This window comes from Schistocerca cancellata, chromosome 2 (genome assembly GCF_023864275.1).
Source record: "Schistocerca cancellata isolate TAMUIC-IGC-003103 chromosome 2, iqSchCanc2.1, whole genome shotgun sequence".
Taxonomy (NCBI): domain Eukaryota; kingdom Metazoa; phylum Arthropoda; class Insecta; order Orthoptera; family Acrididae; genus Schistocerca; species Schistocerca cancellata.
The window spans coordinates 1131578231-1131599476 of NC_064627.1; the positions used below are offsets into that span (position 1 = coordinate 1131578231).

Here is a 21246-nt window from a genome sequence, read left to right on the forward strand (position 1 = left end):
CAGCAGAGATATATGGCTTGAGTAAACCATACCACTATAATGCATTTGTCCAAGAGGATGATTAAAGTATCCTGTTTTTCCCGCACTTCTGTAATTGATTTTACATAAAATTATAAGAACAGGGTTTAGCAATTGAGAATTTGTCATATATGGTTATTACAATCATCTGAAGCTTTCTATTAAGAAAATTTAAGCCTCTTAAGAATCACAACCAACTTATTTAAAAGAATAATACTGTATTAATATTGTTTGTCTTAATATATAAGATTTTTTAATTGTGTTGGATCATAAGCAAGCAAATGCCATATAACTGAAGAAAATAACAGTTTCAGTCTGTAGTGCTCTTTATGTTTTTAAATTATGTATAACTGTAGCACATGTTGCTATTGATTTGTGTACTAGTGATATTGTGATGGAATGAAAATCATCTGTATCTTCAAGTTTTTCAAATGCAACAAAATTACCTTTTCTGAACGATTTTGCAACACCAATGGAAAACAGAAGGTTATTGTTTGTATATTTCTGGAGAGAATGCCATTAAACAAATTAAACAGTAATTTAATTGTTAGAGATGATGTTTGTTACATGTTAGTTTCCACTTAGATGCTGTCCCAAAATAGAATTACAGAGTATGAAGAACTTTGCTTCGAATTGTGCATACAGTCCAGCTTCCATTGTTCCTCCAAATTAGCTGTATATAATAATGTTAATAGTTTGGACTCTTTTTCCGACATAGTAGATATACTAAATTTGAGCTCTCAAACATCTCCCTCGTTCTGACTTTTTCCACTCTACAGTTTATTTGATCCTCCTCCTACTCTTTTGCTTTTATGTTTGTACATATGGCTCAGATTAATATGTTGTGCAAAAGATTTAAAGTAAATATATTAAAGCTAGAAGTCACATTCAAAACAACTGCTATTGGTGTGAACTGTATTTCAATTTAATTGTGCATCTCCTCTGCTATTATTGTGCTCTAATTCATTATTATGCAATTACTCTAACATGGATGGATGTAAATTTCATTTTAGCCTCTTGTTTGTTAAATTAATTTCAATTTGTAGAGATGGTATTCTGATTATTAAAGTCATCATTTGGACACAATTTGTGTTTCTGTATATATATGTAACTGTTTCATAAAATTTCATACTCCCTCCTTTGACTTTCAGTTAAGTATAGTACAAAATAAGGTATACAACAAAACTACAAAACTAAAACTCCCAAAATCACCATTTTCTGCCTCAATTTCATTTGTTTAAACTATTTATTACAGTAATTATATAAAGCTCCTTATCATTTCCTTTTAATGCACCCTTTCATCTATTTATAAATTCAAATGTCTATACATTTTGCTAAAATGCGCTATATGTAATGACAGAACTATTTACATGTGCTGCCTTACCTTTCACAAAAACTTGACTACTTAATTTTCCCGTAATTTTTTAGTGTTGTTGGTAAGTATACAATGCTACTTTGTGGCTCTAAGGGTAAGTGTCAGACAACAAATCCAAAAGCTTTATGGCTAGGTTCTGGTCAGTCCCAGGATTCAGGATTTTTTTCTGTTACTTCTAACACTGTCACATTTGACAGTGCTTTATTTGTAAGAAAGATCTCAAGTTGCAATGTACTACCAGTGTCAACACTAATCTAAAAAAATAGTGAATATATATAAATTTGGAAATAAAATTTTTGTTTTTCATTGTTTTTCATTGTTGTTAGAAATTGGCAAGAAATAGTTTTTGTGAATGGTAGGCCACATTCTGTCACATTTAAGATGAACTTTTTATATATTTGTGTTTCTTATATATTCTGTACTCTTCTGCTGTACAGGTTTGGCAGTGATAACAGATTTCCTGAACCTGCCTCTACCCGAGAAGTTCACCATCGCATTGAACCATTACATACTGTGCCAGCAAACATAACACGATTCAGTGCGCAAGCAAATTACCGCCGCTATGATCGCTATCCAGATGTGGCTCCCCCAGGCACTGAGACAGAATTGCCAACATTGGTCTCATTTGACAAGCCCCAACAGAGGTATGACCGTGGCTATGAAAGACAGCCTGGTTATGATAATCGGCAACCACCTGAAGAATTCTTAACACCCCCTGGTGTGGACCATCGTCAGCCAGAACCTATGAACTACATTGGTTCTACACGAGATAGAGACACTACGGGTAATAGGGAAAGAGAGGTTATTCCTCCAGGTGTGCGTGAGCGAGATGTTTTACCTGTGACACGTGATATAAATAATACAGTCACACGTGAGAGAGAAATACCGGGAACAAATGTAAGAAACAGGGACCGTGATTTTGCTGTAAGAGATAGAGACTGGGATGTACGAAAAAGGGATAATGAAGTTCCAGTTGTCAGGGATAGCATACGTACAGTTCGTGAGCAGGATGTCAATGATAGAACTCGGGACAAGGACAGAGACAATAACGATAGGGAGAGAGTCCATGACAGGGATTATTACGAAGCAGATCATCATCGTTTCTACGAGTATAAATCCTTTGCATACAATTCACCTGACACCAAGAAGCGAAGGCAGTCATCTTCACCTCTTAGGCACGGGGGTAGTAGGGAAAGGTATTCAAGTGGTGAAAGACATCACAAACATGGTAGGAATGGTAGCCATGGTAACAGACGAAGAAATATGCAGCGTGATGGAGGAAAGGAAAATCACCATTCATCACAACAACCTCTTTCAGCTTTAGATGTTACTCGTGAGAGGGAAAAAGATCGTGAGAAGGATCAACGGGAAAGAGTTCTTGTGGAAGTTAGGAAGGAACCGTCAGTGGAACAAGACAGAGTGGAAAAAGAGAGAGTGGAAAAAGAGAGAATTGAAAGAGAGAGAGTGGAAAAAGATAGGGTGGAAAAAGATAGAGCTGAAAAAAATAGAATTGAAAAAGATAGAATTAGAAAGGAGGATAAAACTAAAAGAGAAGAAGACAAAGACAAGGAGAAGAAAAGTAAGGAGAAGAAAAAGAAAAAGAAAGAGAAAGACGGTGATGGAGATAGGAAGAAGAAAAAGAAACAGAAGGAAAAACGAGATATTCGGAAGGAAGGAATAGAAGGTGGAAAGGGACAACAAAAGGTAAAATATGTAACTGAAAGACCAATCAAAGTTGTTCACAAACCAGAACATGAAATTCAAGAAAATTCAGAACTATCGGAATCCCACACTCCCGAAAAACCATGTCCTGTATTGCTTTCGAAACCACAACCAATAGAAGAAAAATCAAAACCTCTTCCCATTAGTACTGTGATCACAGATAAGGCAAAAGGAGTATTGCTTAGGTCCTTTGATGCACCTGCGTCATCCACCATTATTGATGGACTATATGCTGATATTGATGATGCTAGAATTGATGATACTGTTGTGGCTAGATATGGCAAAGTCATTCCAAATGTAAAAGTACTTTCAGAAGCAGTAGAAACTAGCACTGAAGTTGCAGAGGCATGTGAAGTTACAGAAAATGAAGCAAATGAGGTACAAACTGGAGAGAATGTGAAAGATGATGATAGTGATGCAATAAAGAAAGAAGAAACGGAATCTGAATCTAAAGCAATGTCATCCTTAGATACGGATCAAACAGCTGAGACAAGACCTAATGTAATGCTGGCTCCACTGCCAGAACCTTCGAAGTGGGAGCTTGATGAGGAAATTCCCAGTCAAACATACGAAGATAAAAGTGGTGATGAAAGAATTAGCAATTCCGCATCTTCTGAAAAATCAGGAAAAATAGTTACATCCGAAGTTCTAAAACGTGCTGAGAATGCAATTTTTCAGAAAGCAATTAATGCTATTCGTCCCATTGAACCAATGAAGAAATTACCTGCTGAAAGAAAGGTTTATGCTGCCACAGATAAAGATAAAAGAATTTCAGGAGATACAGCTATCTCAGAATTAATTGATGATAAAAGAAAGTTAATCGAAAAAGATGCACGTGAAGCAAGAAAAACAGCCAATTCTATACAGATTACAATACCCATTGCAGGTCATACAGAACGGTCTGTGGAAGTCTCTCCTGCGCAGTCAGTAGCAAATATTAGTAAGAGTAAAACTAAGTTAGACAGATCTAAATTTGCTTCTACAAGTTCATGGGGTGAGGGAAATGAAAACACTTCACCACAAAGGATATCTGCAAAAGAGCGACTGGGAGCAAGAGTTGATTCAGAAATTACCAAAAGCAAGGAAGATGGACGAGATAAAGAAAGGCACGATGTGCTTCAACAGGGCAGCTACAGTGATAAAGATGACAGACGACGGAAACTCTTAAGAAACAGGAGTAGGAGCGACAGCAGGGAAAAAGAAAGAATATCAAAACATACCAGTAGAAAGGGGCTCAAGAGTGCAGTAGAGCGAAGACGCACTATTTCCAGATCACGATCTAGGACGCCTCATATGAAATTGCAACCTATTGATCGTGGGAGAGAACTCAAGGATATGTCTCGTTACCCAGATATTTTAGACAGGAGATATGAGGTTCCTGTGGACCTACGAGATCGTAAACATTCTGATACAATTGATTTACGGAGAAAATATGGTGATGTAGACTCCAGAAGCAGAAGGGAGAGAGAAACTCGGGAACTACGATATGTGGACAATGATAGGGAAAGACGATATGTGGAGTCTACAAAAAGAACAGATACTCGAGAACAACGAGACAGACGAAATGTGACACCTGAAAAAAGGAGAGAGCGAAGTTTGAGCAGGGAAAAAAGAAGTGAAAAATTCAAGCAGAGGGAGGAAAGGGAGAAAGAAAAATCTGTGGAAGGTGGTAAAGCAAAACACAAGACAAAGAGGAAGGGTAAGACACGAAGATCTGGAAGTGAAAGTAGGAATAGAAAGAAGTCTGTTTTTGATAGGGAGTTAAAACGAAGCAAAAAGAGAGAGAAGAAACATAAAAAAGAGAAAGTAAAGAAACACAAACAAAAAGTGGAGAAAGAGGAGAAGAAGGATGAAGATGAAAGTATTGTGGATAAAGAACCTCTGAGAGAAACAGATCCACTGGCATCAAAAGATTTCAAAGCTAATCCATCTAACGAAAGTGAAATGCAACAAGAAGAAGAAAATTCGAAAACAACCAGTAACACAAACAATTCCAAAACTGACACAGTTAGTGAGGTGACAAAAGATAAAGCACGTAAAGGTCTCAGGAGAAACCCAAGGCTTGCCAGTGACCGCAAAAAATCAACTTTGGATGAAGCCAATTTTGAGCCTGACTATGATGCCTCTTCATCTGCTGAAAGTGATGCGGATGAAACAGTTGAAATGGAAAAACGAGGTGAAACAGATAGAAAGTCAGCTTCATCAACAACGAAAGCAGAATCACCACCAAAGAAACGAGAGAGATCTGGTAGTATTGAAGATCAGTCTACTGGTTCTGAGAAGAAAAGACAGAAGGCAGAAAAGGATTTTACTGATGAAACAAAAAAGAATGTTAAACCAACTAGCTCAAAATCTAATAAGAAAAGAGGACGTTCAGTCAGCAGTTCCAGAGATGAAACGTCAGATGAAGATAGTTCTGATGAGAGTTCCAGTTCTGTTACTTCTAGTAGCTCTGAAGAAGAATCATCAGACGATTCCTCATTTAAACGACAAAGAAAAAAGAAATCACACCGTAGACGTCATAGGCGCTCAAAGAAATCATCACGCCACGCAGAAACGAGTAGTGAAAGTGAGTCAGAATCTGAGTCCGATGATGGTTCTAGTAGTGAGTCAGATGGTGGTAGGAGCAGAAAGACTCAAGGAAGAAGTAAAAGAAGACATCATCGCAACAAAGCTAAAACTTCAAAAAAGAAGAGGAAATCAAAACATCGATAAAGAACAACTTCTTGAAGTGTGTAGATAGTGTAAGTATGTGATATTGTCATAAGAAAAATGTGCACTTTAAGACAGTATGTTTATGTAGACTAAAGTCTTAAGTATGCATGGAGTGCAAGAAGTGAAACGTGTTTGTTAATCCACTGTAGTAAAATTATTGGAATTTGCTCAGTATGTGAGCAATTTAGTGATACAGAATGTGTCTCCAGCTGTTAGAAACAGTGATACATTCGTGGCTGGTATTCATTTCCTACAATGAGGTACATTGTATATATGAAGAAAAGAGACAGAAAATATATTTCCTTTGCTTATATTAAATATGTGTTATCATTTTGTATAGCACCATAATTATAAATAATGAATGTATATGATGTGCTCAGAAATTCTGGGGATACGTTAGAGGCAAATAGAGATCGTTATTTTGTTTAAACCACTGCTTTCTATGGAACTGATAAGATTTGTATATAACTTACTTAAAGTACAAGATTTAAAGTAAGAAGTGGAACTTTAATGATTTTGAACAATTCTAGCTTAGTGTGCCTCGCTCATTTGTATTTATCTGTCAGTCTCATACTTTTTTTTAACATACAGTTGTATTTTTTTCTTAATCTTTTTACTGCCACGGTGATTTTAAGTCATGCCTGTCCATTCACATATACCAATAATAATATATAACTGCATCTCAGATTTTCATCAAGTTACATTATTTGTAGTAGTTTTCAGACTACACCTCCAGTTTTTCATTGTGTCCGTAGTGGCTGTGCAAAGCCAATACTCTGACACTTCACAAATGCTGAATGACTGTAGTTATTTTTATACACATATATATGCATTTTCCCATTTGCTTTAATGTTTTCATGTAGCTCAGGTCTTGCAAATACTGAAAAAATATGTATGGTTTTGTATTTTTGTACGTAAAATGAGAAGACTGAACACAGAAAGTGGTTAGGTACACAAAAGGACATAAAATCAACACAGGATATGTACATTGCCAAAATTAATGTTCTTCAATAAACTGTAAGTTTGTCAGTATATAAGAATATTGTGTTTTCGATTTTATCATTCACTTGTATGTTTAAATATTTACACTGAAATAATATTTTGGCTGTGTTAAAGAAGAATGTAAACTTATTTGCTTATTTCCCACTGTGTGATCTTCCATAAATGAGTGCAGATTGTGCAAACATATTCAGTTTTTTAACTGGAAGAAAATATTTTTTTTCTATATATTGGATAGAATGGAGCACCAAAACAGGTAAAAATATACCTAAATTAGAAATATCTTCCTCGCTATTTGGTACATATGCAGTGGACCACTGGCTAGTGAAATTTATGGCACCCCTCATCCTCACAAGTGGGTCCCTCTCAACTTGGTCTCTGAATGACATGCGCCTCCTTCTCAATTTTCCCTGACTTGACAAAATATGCAGGGTGTCCCAGGAGTAACAAAGAACAGTTCAGGATATGACTGGAATGATTACTTGAAGCAAAAAAAGTCTAGTAAATATGGGCTCTAAAACACAAATCTTAAGAGCTATGAGTACTTTATTTTCGATACTGTGAACACGCCACTTCTACTGTATGCTCTTTGCTTTCCGTATTTTGGGCAGAGGTAGTATTTACCAAAACAAGAAAAATTTGTCAATTAAACATGGGCTCTAAAACACACGCCTTAAGAGTTATGAGCACTTGTTCAGCAGAAGAGATGAATTTCACAATAGCGAAGATGAACTAGCGCTCATTGCTCTTAAGATAAGCACTTTAGAGCCCATGTGTAGAGGACACTTTTTGCCTTGTTTTTTTTTTCCATATGCCCATTGCAGAAGTAGTTTTTTTACAGTATTAGAGATGAAGTAGTACCCAAACTTTTAAGGTTTACATTTTAGAGCCCCTGTTTACCACACATTTTTGCTTCACATCATCAGTCTGTCATATACCTGGCTATTGACCATTCCTCCTGGGATATTATGTATATATATACTGTGCCCCTGCTAAGAGTTGTCAGAAGTATTTTCTCTGGTATTTCAGCAGATATTTGCAATTTTGTTTTTGCAACGTGTAGCTGGGAATTCTACTTGCCCATTCGATAGAGTGGTCCCAGATTAGTCTAGTGCAATATCTGTTTTATTTATATGTGTTAACAGGGGCAGTAAAACATGAGTAATGACAAGAACTCCAGCAGCGAGAGCACTGCCCTTGTCTTTACTGATGGCTACCACCTAGGAGCAGTGCTGCTGGGGTGTTGCTTATTTTTCCTGTTTTACTACCCATGTTAATACATATCCATAAAACAAATATTGCACTAGACTAATTTGTGAACCCTCTTTCGAATAAGCCCACAAAATTATGCTTTAAAAGTTATTTTGTTTGTAATGGGAAACAAACATATGTTTTCTGTTGACACTGGGCATTGTGTGCTAGACATGATGATACAATATTTGCTTGGACTGACTCTAGCTACACATCACAAAAATGAAATTACAAATATCTGCCAAAACTTCAGAGAAAATGTGCCTGACAAGTCCCCAGAATGATTCTTGTTAGTTGGCAACACTGGCTGGCAGGGAGGAGTTTTGGGCAGAGAAGTTGGGGGGGGGGGGGGGGATGATGATTTAAGCTTCAAAATGAGACCAGTGCCAATCACCTGCAGACCATTATAGAGGCAGGCTCGCACTCCACACAGAGATACCTATTGCATTCTCATCGAGCAAAACCTAGACCAGTTTTTGGAGCAGCGTTATGCAATCAAGTTCTGTGTGAAACTGTGGAAAAACGGTTCAGAGATGCTTGAAATGTTTTGGAAAGCCTACAGTGATGGGACAATGAAACAAATCCAAATTTTCATGTGGGACAAGAGTTTCTGGGAAGGTTGGGCATCTATCAACGATGAACACTCGGGACACCCGCCAAAATTAACAAATGGTTGAATCTGTGCATAAAGTGCATCAAGCTGTGAACAAGAATGGACGATTAAATGTTCAGATGATTGCAGAGGAATGTGGAACACCCAAAACAATCATTCACTGCATTTTAACTGAGGATCTTCAAATGAGGAAACTCTGTTTGGAAATGATGCCAAAAGTGATGATGAGTTAGATGAAGGAACAGCATTTGTTGAAGTGCGAGCTATTGCATGAGCACTACAAAATGGACCCAGAATTTTTGGACAGTGTGATCACAGGGTATGAGACATGGATTTCTGAGTAAAATCCTGAAACAAAGCATCAGAGGAATGAATGGCACACCAAAGAGTCTCCTCGTTTGAAAAAAGCAAGGATGAGCAAATTGCAAATCAAGGTGACGCTCATTATGTTTTTTGACAGAAAAGGTACAGTTCACAGTGAATTTCTGCCACTAGGACAAACAGTCAACAAGGAGTGCCCAAACAGTTGCACAACAGGGTTCGACGCGTCCGAAAAGAAATTCGCGACACTTGGACCGTGAACCGTGACTATACATCAAGTAACACTGCGCTCATTGTCTCTGAGGTGTTGGCCAAAATGGGTGTGGCAACACTACCTCAGTCACTTTACAGCCACACTCTAGCACAACAGACTTCTTTCTGTTCCCAAGGATCAAAGGAATTCTGAAAGAAACTCAGCATGGTATGCTGGAGGTGGTAAAAGCAGCTTCAGTGACAGCGCATGATGACTTTCAGGGGGCCTTCAATGATTAGGTGAAACGTGAGCAACAGTGCATCGAAACAGGAGGAGAATACTTTGTAAAGTTATGAAAATATTGTAAACAGATATTGAATAAATGATTTAAAAAAAAAATCATTCTGGGAACTTTTGGGACAGACCTTGTATATGGGGTGGTCAGGGACAGCCAGAATAGATTGTAATGGTGTTGCAGGGTAGGTTGTGCTGAGAAATAATTGTTAAGAAAAAAATTCAATACATTGCACCATTTTTGAATTAATTGACATTGAAGTTAGCCAATCAGGCCTTCGTGCACACAAATTCAACCAAACCACCAGAAATTGTTTCACCAAATGGGTTCCTTGTTTGGTTTCATAAAACTAAAAAAGAGACCAGTTCAAAAATTGGACAGGGAATGGTAATTAGATTGAACCTGAGCAAAAAACTGAGCAGTCTTAAGCTTGTCATCTACACTATGAGAACAACTGATACTGTATCTGGTGGGCCACTTGATGTGCATGTGCAAGGGCCTGATGGGTTAGCTTCAATACTAATTAACTCAGAAATTGTGCAGTGTATCAAATTTTTTTCTTAACTGTTATTTCTCAGCACGGCCTGCCCTGCAACACCCTTTCAAGCTTTTCAGACTGTTTCTGACAACCCTGTATATTGCATGCTGGGCTTCTTAGGCAGTGCTGTTTTATTGTCAAACAGTGTCTTTCTTCAATAAATATATAAATAAAGGTGATAGAGAAGTCTTTCTTATGATCTTACTGAATGCACTGTAAACTGAGCAGCTCAGAATTATGTCACACTTCCTGTCAACTTTAATGTGTTGTACTCCCTGCTTTCTCTACCTGAAACCCAACCACCCACCCACCAACACAGCCACACCCACCCACCCACCCACCCACACACACACACACACACACACACACACACACACACACACACACACCCACAAGAACCAGTTTGAAAGGGAAACTTTAGTCACTGGAAAAATTAAAAAACCTGTTCAATGTGAACATGAACATTAATATTAACCAACATATAAATCAATAATATGTTGTATTCAAGTTTTTAATTATAGGAGTTGCTAATAAGGATTCCTGTCACCTTGTGTATAAATATCTGTGAATTTCCAGTTTCGTACATGAATGCTAGGAACCCATTGAAAGACTTTTGCAACAGAAAACAAACCTCCACCAGCACCCACACAGCAGTATTTAGTCTGTATGAAAATTATTTTTGTTTTGAGTATTGTGCATGTGAAGTTCCTCATTTTGTATTTAATCGTTCTACTTGATTTTCAGTATCCTTCTGTAATACAACAAAAACACTTTATGTCCCTTCTTTTCCAGTTTTTCCAAGGTACATGATTTACTTCCATACGGTGGTGTACTCCAGACGAACATTGTCTGAATTTCTTGCTCACCTTAAGGCTTATGTTTGATACTAGTACATGTCTTTTTATGAGAAATGATCTCTACGTTTATACTAGTCCGCTTCTTATATCCAACTTGTTTTGTCCATCAAGTGCTATTTTGCTTCAAAGGTGACAGAATTCTTACACTTCATATACTACTTGATCCCAAATTGTAATGCTACTCCTTCATACTTTCAACTTTCTTTGCTTTTTTCTGAATCTATACTCTGAATTCAGTTGACTGTTTGTCCCATAAAACAGATTCTGTAATTCTTTCTCACTTTCAGAGATGACAGCAGTGTCTTCAGCAAATATTATAATCAGTATCATTTCACCCTGGATTTCAATCCCAGTAGTAAACTTTTATTTTGTTTCTTTATGTGATTCTACAATATACAGACATTGGAAAATACAGGATGGAATGTAACAATATTATGAGAAGGAAAGTTGCTACTCACCATATAGCGGAGATGCTGAGTCGCAGATAGGCACAACAAAAAGATTTTCACACTTAAAGCTTTTGGCCAATGGCCTTTGTCAACAATACACACACACACACACACACACACACTCACTCACATAGACGACTGCAGTCTCAGGCATCTAAAACCACACTGCGATCAACAGCACCAGTGCATGATGGGAGTGGTGACTGGGTGGGGTAAAGGAGGAGGAGGAGGCTGGGGTGGAGAGGGGGAGGGATAGTATGGTGGGGACAGCAGACAGTGAAGTGCTGCAGATCGGGCGGCAGGCAGGGAAGAGATGGGGAGGGGGGAGGGAGTAGTGGAGAAGGAGAGACATAGAGAGAAATAAATAAAAAAAAGACTGGGTGTGGTGGTGGAATGACGGCTGTATAGTGCTGGAATGGGAGCAGGGAAGGGGCTGGATGGGTGAGGACAGTGAATAACAAAGGTTGAGGTCAGGAGGGTTACGGGAATGTAGGATGTATTGCAGGGAAAGTTTCCACCTGTGCAATTTGGAAAAGCCACAGTGCTATTCCACCATCCACCGAACCTACACAACATAGTTGTCCATCCTCACACAACCCTTGCTCCCTATCCCTTACCTCACGGCTCATACCCCTGTAATAGACCTAGATGCAAGACCTGTCCCATACATCCTTCCACCACCACCTACTCCAGTACGGTCACTAATATCACCTATCCCATCAAAGGCAGGGCTACCTGTGAAACCAGTCGTGTGGTATACAAGCTAAGCTGCATCCACTGTGCTGCATTCTATGTAGGCATGGCAAACCAAGAAGCTGTCTGCCCACATGAATGGCCACCAAAAAACTGTGGCCAAAAAAAACAAGTGGACCACCATGTTGCTGAACATGCTGCCAAACATGATATCTTTCATTTCACTGACTGCTTCACAGCCTGTGCCATATGTATCTTTTCCACCAACACCAGCTTTTCTGAATTGCGCATGTGGGAACTTTCCCTGCAATACATCCTATGTTCCCATAACCCTCCTGGCCTCAACCTTGGTTAGTTGCTGTCCTCTCCCATCCAGCCCCTTCCCTGCTCCCATTCCATCACTACACAGCTGTCATTCCACCACAACACCCAGTCTTTATTTTATTTAATTTTTTTATTATTTATTTCTCTCCTTTTCCACTAGTTCCTCCCACCCTCCCCACCCCCCTCTCCTCCCCATCTCTCGCCTGCCCGCCGCCCTGTCTGCAGCACTTCACTGTGTGCCATCCCCACCATACTATCCCTCCCCCTCCCCACCCTAGCATCCTCTTTTCCCCCACCCAGTCACCACTCCCATCATGCACTGGTGCTGCTGCTCACAGTGTGGTTTCAGTTGCCTGAGACTGCAGTCGTGTGTGTACGTGTGTGTCTATTGTTGACAAAGGCCATTGGATGAAAGCTTTAAGTTTGAAAATCTTTTTGTTGTGTCTATCTGCTACTCAGCATTTCTGCTATAAGGTGAGTAGCAACTTTCCTTCTCATAAGATTCTTCAATATACAGATAGTACAGTAGACAAGAAGTGCTACATCTCTGTCTGTCTTACACACTTTTCAATCTGAGCACATCTCTCTCAGTATAGAATTCTTATTGTTCCTTGTAGGAACTGTCACTATAGTGTATAACTACTTTTCTAAAGATTTCAGGCTCCAACAACATTTCACGATCAAAAACTGTTTTAGGTTGATAACTCTTGTGCATACGTATCTTGATTTTCCTTAAGTCTAGCTTTGATTATCAAACTTCTTGTCAGAACTGTTTGCATGGTATGTTACCTTGCTTGAAGCCAAACTGAACTTAATCTTACACATCCTCAGTTTTCTTTTCCATTCTTCTGCATATCATTCTGGTTAGCAGTCTGGATGCATGACCTGTCAAGTGCAAGAGTTCTTGCATTCATCTGCCGTCATTATCCTCAGGACTGTGTGGATGATATTCTTCAGAATGTTCAACTGCACATTCCGCACTCAAGATTCTACATGTTATCTTGAATAATCATTTAGTTACTACTTTTTCCTACAATTTCTGAAATGCTGCAGTGGCTATATCTATTTGTGTCTATCACTTCTGCCTTGTTCATTGCAAGTCTACCAAAGCTCCGTCAAATTCTGACTTCAACTCTGCATTTCCTGTGTCCTCCAAATTCTCACTTACTTCACAATGTCAGACAGTTCCTCCCACTTCTTTCTCTTCTATGTTTACTGATGGGATTCCTTCTTCTGGCTGTGTCTCATATGTATGTGGGACATTCAGCAAGTAATACAACACATTTTTGTTCTGAAAACAGGTTAGTTTTATTCAGGATTCCAGTATAGCATATTATTCCTCACCCTTTTGGCTACAACACTATTTTTTCAATGTAATCTCCATTCAATGTGATGGCCTTATGCCACCTAACTAGGAGGGTCTGTATGCCTGCATGGTACCACTCTTCTGGTCGATGTCGGAGCCAACACCTTCTTACATTGATAACCTCCCCATCATCCATCTAGTGCTTTTCATGGAGTGCATCCTTCATTGGGCCAAACAGATGGAAGTCAGAAGTTGTGGGACCCGGGCTGTAGGTGGATGATGATGATGAACAGTGAAGTTTTATGACCATAGACCTGTTTTCCAGAGGGTAGCACAATACACTTTAGAATTGATGGTTGTACTATGAGGGAGGATATCAAACATAACAACCCCTTCCGAGTTCCAGAAGAACACCGCCATTACTTTACTGGCTGAGGACGCAGCTTTGAACTTTTTCTTCAGAGAGGTGGTGTGGTACCATTCCATGGATTGCCGTTTTGATTCTGGTTCGAAGTGATGAAGCCATGTTTCATTGCCTGTGACAATGTTTGACAAGAAATTATTGAAATCAGCCTTGTAATGTGCAAGCAATTTTGCAGAAATGGTTCTTTGTTACTCTTTCATGAAACTATAGGAGCTGTAGCGGGAACATTCCAAGATGTCCAACAACAAATTCCACAATTTTTCAACCAAAACTGACCAAGAAAAAAATGTGTTGCATTACTTATTCAATGCTCCCTGTATGTGTTAGGGTCCTTGATCAGTACTCATGTATCATTGGCAAATATTACAATTTTTGAAGATTACTCCAATTTGTTTGGTAAATCAATGAGGTGGAGGGGGGGACACCAAGCACCAAACTTCATAGTGCAGCATACTTAATGGTCTTCACTCTGAATTTAGTTTTGTATCTGCTAGCTAATTTTATCTTCTTGTTTTTGGTTCTTAGGATATGACTCTGGCAATGGGGACGTCTTTAATGCCATATCATTGTAGTTTCTCTGTTACAATTTATTAAATCTCTATCAATTTATAAATTAGAAGAAAGTGTTTTCAAATTGTAATTAACACGAGATAAAAATAGAAAACCCCTGTTTATCATGTGACACCAGGCATATACATGAAGAAAGATGGCTAAAATTCATTTATTTGCTGAGCATATTTACTTTTTATTGTCATGGTAAACACAAGTAATGTTCAGTGTAAAAAAACTACTACTTTCGAAAAGGTTCTTCTCTACAGTTAATAATCAGCTTGTGTGACTATTTGTGCATGGCGAAAAAGTACAGAGTATATGTGTGGCGAAATGTGATATAATTCACTCATCTTGTAAGGAACAGAAATAAATATAAATCACTATGTTTATTTTAATGATATGAATGTAATAGAGGGAAACATTCCATGCGGGAAAAATATATCTAAAAACAAAGATGCTGTAACTTACCAAACGAAAGCATTGGTACATTGATAGAGACAATAACAAACACACACACAAATTTAAAGCTTTCACAACCCAAGGTTGCTTCATCAGGAAAGAGGGAAGGAGAGGGAAAGACGAAAGGATGTGGGTTTTAAGGGAGACGGTAAGGAGTCATTCCAATCCCGGGAGCGGAAAGACTTACCTTAGGGGGAAAATGTCTGCCTGTGTCTGTATATGTGCGGATGGATATATATGTGTGTGTGTGTGTGTGTGTGTGTGTGTGTGTGTGTGTGTGTGTGTGAGTGTATACCTGTCCTTTTTCCCCCCTAAGGTAAGTCTTTCCGCTCCTGGGATTGGAATGACTCCTTACCCTCTCCCTTAAAACCCACATCCTGTGTTTGTGTGTTTTTTATTCTCTCTATCAATGTACCAATGCTTTCATTTGCTAAGTTACAGCATCTTTGTTTTTAGATATATTTTTCACTATGTTTATTATTTCAGAAGATAAGTACAGACATGTAAATTCCAGATACACATACAATTAATAGGTGGAATGGTTGATAAGATATCTTGTAACGGTATTTGTTCATCGCTGTTGTTTAATGGGTTCATAATGTAGTTTTATTTGCAGTGTGATAAAATACTTTTTCATCATAATACTAACACCCATTGGACTGTAGAGAAGTATGTTAAGTCAATGTAGAAGTTGTTTTGTATTTCTCTTGTGGTCATGTGTATCTCAGTTCATTCAACAATTCCTATTTAACAACCTGTCTCACTAAAGGATGATAGCTGTGGCATGTGAGGATAGAATTCCAAGATCCTCAGAGACTGAATACTGATGTTCTTTCCTACTGGCAAAAATGTGATTATCTTTTCAACATTCTGTACACTACTCTTGAGCCGGCTGGAGTTGCCGTGCAGTTCTAGATGCTATAGTCTGGAACCACGAGACCGCTACGGTCGCAGGTTCGAATCCTGCCTCGGGCATGGATGTGTGTGATGTCCTTAGGTTAGTTAGGTTTAAGTAATTCTAAGTTCTAGGGGACTCATGACCTCAGAAGTTAAGTCCCGTAGTGCTCAGAGCCATTTGAACTACTCTTGAAAATATTTCATAATGGAATGGGGAATAGATATAAATTAAACATTTAGACTTTGTAATTATGGTAATGGTAAGACCTGGTGAAATGTAAGTATTTAAGGAGTAAAGGAGATAGAACAGAGTAATAGGTGACTGTGGGGAAAAAGTTGAGAGTGTAGTATGGGAGAAGTAAGGGTACTGAGGAAGAGGTGACTCAATGCCTCTCCTGTTTGGTGAATTGTTACCTTTACTTCATAAATATTTATGTAGACATTTCTGTGTGTTGTCAACATGTTCAGTCAATAGTTAGTTACTTATTATCAAATTACTAATTATCAGATCATTAAGAAGATCATACAGGGATGTGGAACAAGTTAAGTTATATGTTAACAGGCATAAGCAGCCATTGCAGGCCACTTGTATAAAATATAGGAATAATCAGTGACAACTAGTGCTAATCTACTGACATTGTTAAATGTTTCACAGTGAGAGCTTCCTCTTACAACAAAATTCTGGAGCCCTCTTGTCTTTGAACACCAGGCTTTTCCAATACAGTTCTGTCACTGACTTACCTGAACTGAATGGAACAGAAATAGATCATTATATATTACATTAAAAGATGTAAGTACTTTTTGCAACAATTTTGGAAAGGAGCACCAGGTTTTTGGTTAGGGCAGCAAACACTAGTGACAGGGATCCGGGCTACAGTATTAAGAGTGACCTGATAAGACTTCGACAATGACCTATACAAACGTTTTTTGCTGTGTGATATTTTAATCAAATGCAGCTCAACAGTTTATTTATCAGTTTAACATGGAGTTCACTGTTAGTTAAAAGGTTGAAACTAGCCTCAGTTGACATTGATGTTATCGAAAGATGGAATTTTGCTAGTAAAAGCCTACACCTCAATATGAAGTGGAAGTTGGTTGAGTTGCTAACAGTATCTTTAGAGCAAACATTGCCCCTCATAAGACTATCTCAGTTGCGCTGGTGTGATTACAGTGCCTTTAAGGGTAAACTCAGAGTTCAGCCTATTAGTATTAAAAGAACTAAATGTAATTGAAAGTTTTGAGCCTGCGATGTGAACAGAAAAAGGAGGATAAGTAAATGCAACGCTCCAAAATATTAGAAGGTTAAAAAGTAAAATCAATGAACTTCTATATTACTTCAAAGAACTGCAGCCTACAAAACATATAGATATCATAAGAATTTCTGAACATCACTTTACCTCTAAAATAAGGATGCTGAATTTGGTTGTACATGAGTTAGCTTCCATCTTCTGCAGACAAGGTAAGGATAAAAGGGGAGCGCCCATTCAGAGTGAGAAGGGATACAAATATACCCTAGTCCAGAAATGACAGTGTTGAAAGTTATAATCAAAAATTGTTCTGATACCTCTGACAGTTGAAAACATGTAGTGGAACTGTTGTTGCTAAGATTATAGGGACAAGCACTTAGGTGTAGAGGTTGGGCTAGTAACTAATCCAAAGCAGAGTGCACACTGTGTACAGACATGAGTGATTGTGGTGGACAATATCTATACTGTATTGGAGTGCAGTCTGTGTTTGCAAGTTGAAATGCTAAAGTCAGTCATCCCTGACCAAATGAAGTTGTACATGGTGACAGAACTTGCAGACACAATTTTCTTGCATGGGCAAACAAGTGGAAGCAGCAGAGAAGTGGAAAGGTTGTAGAGGACTAAATATCCACATAGAAGACATCGGCTCACACCACGTTTCTAAGACTGCTCCATCAATTAAGTGAAACGAGGCAGCTGGTACCACAGTGCAATGGCTGACAAGGATGATGATGATGATAATGATGATGATGATGATGATGACAAACTGTGTGGATTCCCTAATTACAAGATGCAGTGCTTGCTCAAGTGGCTTAGATGCTTGCAATCAGCACTCAATCAGTTGCACATGAAATGAATGTTTTACAGAGTACTGTGTGGTGAGTGTTACGGGAAATGCAGCTACACACCTACCATCCACAAAAAGTGCATGTTTTGACTCTTTCTGACTTCGACCTCACATCTTGTTCAGCCAGTGGCTCTTGCAACACCTTACAGTCAGTCTTTGTTTCCTACGTATATACTTTTCACAGATGAAGCCTGTTTCACTAGGTACACAATGCTAAATAGTCACAATAGTCATGTTTGGACTAATGAGAATCCCCATGGTACAATGTTGAAGAGCCACCAACACAAATAATCAGTCAACATGTGGACGGACATAGTTAATGATTATGTACTAGGTCCATTTCTTCTTCCTCACCACGTAAATGCACCAGTGTACACAGTATTTATCAGAGAGGTACTTCTCAGGTTCCTGGAACCTATCCCACTTGTTGTTCATCACTGGAATCTTTCCAACATGATGGAGCCCACCTCACTTTGGACTGAGAGTTCGTCGACACCTGGATCAGATATTTCATGGAAAGTGAATAGGCAGAGGAAGTCCTGTTTCACATTCCCATGATGTCACTGTAGTTGATTTGTTCTTGTGGGGCCATGTGGAAAGTGTTGCACATGAGACACCTGTCAAGAATGAGAAGGACTTCCAGGCAAGAATTCTTGTCACCTGCAACACTGTTCGTACAACACCGGGGATGTTAGTATGGCAGAACTTTGTGCAACAATGCAATTCCTGCATTGACACTAGGGAATTCCATTTTAAACAACTACTGTAAATATAGCGGCTTGTGAAACTTGTGCAGGTAAATGGAATTCATCATTACTGTACTGCAGACTTAGGATTTTCAGTCCCTCTGACATCAGGTTACACGCACCATTACTAGTCCATCGACAGGGAAATTATCTGAGGTTACTGGGGAGTATTCACTGGGAATTCTGAATGTCATAATCGGGGTTCAAAAGTTGAGTGGTGTATGAGGCTAAGGCAGAACTGAAGTAGATTTTTGCTTATGCCTTTCACCTCTGTAGTTTCTGGACAAGGGTCCTTTACTTCAACTGGATACATTTACCCTCCTCCAGCATTTCTGAAACTTTATAACATCATCACAGAACCACCCTGTATAAACACTGATACACTTGGATCTACCAGCAATTAGCATTTTGAAGCTTGTGACATAAAAGTGGAAATTCATGGAAAGATAATAGCAATAGGCACAATAAAACAGCATTAGTTGGTAATTTTGAGTTATTTATGAAACAGCTCAATATAGTTTTAAATCTTTTACCCTATAAACAGAGTAGGTAAAGTAGATATTGTAATTTAAAGTTTTAGAGTACATTTGTTGTAGAGCTGTTCTTAAACCTCTTGCCATTTCATATAAACTTAACTCTCCTCATACAGTGCACTAAGTGTTACGGGAACCAGCAGCACTGCTGCTGATAACATTCTCATAGACACATCGATATTGAAAAGTCGTAGTGTAAACCCTGTGGGTAATCATCCCTTTAGATTTAATGTAAAATTTAATATCAGTTTACATGACTGAAATAAAGGAATTGAAAAACTGCTGTGGTGATAAATGGAAAAGGAGTTGAATTCAAGAAGGGTTTGTGAAATACAAACTGGAAAGATGTATGAAACAACTAATGTTTGTGAAAAATTTAATCTGTTCCCTAACATAGTCATAATCTACTTTGAAAACAGTTGTCCCAAAAAATTAATGTTTGTTAGTACATTAAAAGCTCTGAACATTGGGTTACTAATGGACCTACAATACCATACAAGAAACTAAGGTAATACTTTCATTTTCATGAAGGAAGGCTTAAATCATTTTATAAATTATATTATAAATTTGTAAGTGATGTCATCAGAACATCAAAATTTATGAACTGTCAAAAATCCAAGACCTCCAATAATAAGATAAGAATTACTTGTAACATCATAAAAAGTGAGAGAGAAAACCAAGAATGTGAGGAAATTTTGTTTTAAGGTAATAATGATCTGATCAAAATCTTTCCCATCCATATATAATGTATGGTTAGTTTAGTCTCCCAGCTGTGGCAGGAGAAAACACACATAAAGTTAAGTAAATGTACAAGCGTTTGGAGCCAGTGGCTTCTTCATTTGGCAGAAGGGTTGAATGGTAAGGATAATAGATGAAGGAAAAGGACTGGCAGAGTTTAGTAAAAGGGGAGAGTTTGGAAAAGTCACCCAGAACCCCGGTTCCTTCTGCCAACATGTGAATAGATTTTGTATCCATCCAGCCACATTACATTCTTGAAATTTAGTTACTTTAATCAATATTATACTTATTGTTTGCAGAAACTCATGTAACTGAAATTTAACAAATTTCTGTTAGTATTCATGTGAATGACTTCACACTGTTCATTATTTAGAGTCAATTATCATTCATTTGATCACACACTGATTAATCATCTATGGTTCTACAAACGTTACACAGAAACTCATCAACAATGGTTTCTGTAAGAGAATTGAACGCCTGAGGTACCTAAACATCATAATCTGCAACAGGTAGTCACCATTTCTCACAAAGGCACACATCCTACTTAGTTATGAAACATTTTGAAATGAGTAGTAGTCTATGATACTGACTTAACTTGTTGCATATAACTGCACCACAAGATGATTATTCTTTTAGTATTTTTTTTTTTTAAAAGTCAGTTTCTCAAATTGATTAAGTCGTCCCATTAGTTATTTGTCTTGGGTTGTTTGTTTATCCTTACAAAACTCTTGTTCTCATGCTACAAATCTAAGCTCTCAGTCAAAAGGCCTTCTTCTGAAGTATCAAACGCACACACATGACCACTGTCTCTGGCTGCTACTATTAATTTTCAGAGGATATTCTGTCCTGTAGTCAAGTTGGTGAAAAGTTGATCCCTGACAGCTGCTGGGACTGTTGCCAGACTTCAACAACGAAGCTCAAGTGGCTGCAGGTGTATACAGTAGCCATCTATGGAGCTCCAGCAACACTGAGGTGTTCCCATTGAGACGTTAACAAACTCATGTAATGTGATTGGTTGCAGGAGGCTTGTGAAGCTGCTGTGCTTGGCCCACTGCATCTGTCAGGGATCTTCTTACAGTTCAAATGGCTCTGAGCACTCTGAGACTTAACATCTGAGGTCATCAGTCCCCTAGA

General features: G+C 38.3%; 1 protein-coding gene across 5 annotated transcripts in view; it reads left to right on the forward strand.

The window, feature by feature from the left end:
• Window positions 1-6928, forward strand: part of LOC126163168 (E3 ubiquitin-protein ligase RBBP6) — a 382937-nt gene extending 376009 nt beyond the window's left edge. For all 5 annotated transcript variants that reach the window (XM_049920115.1, XM_049920119.1, XM_049920117.1 and 2 more), the window contains one exon: window positions 1831-6928. In XM_049920115.1, the coding sequence (XP_049776072.1) occupies window positions 1831-5830 (4000 nt within the window). In that variant the 3' untranslated portion in view covers window positions 5831-6928. The remainder of the gene's footprint in view (window positions 1-1830) is intronic.
• The last annotated feature ends 14318 nt before the right edge of the window (window positions 6929-21246 follow it).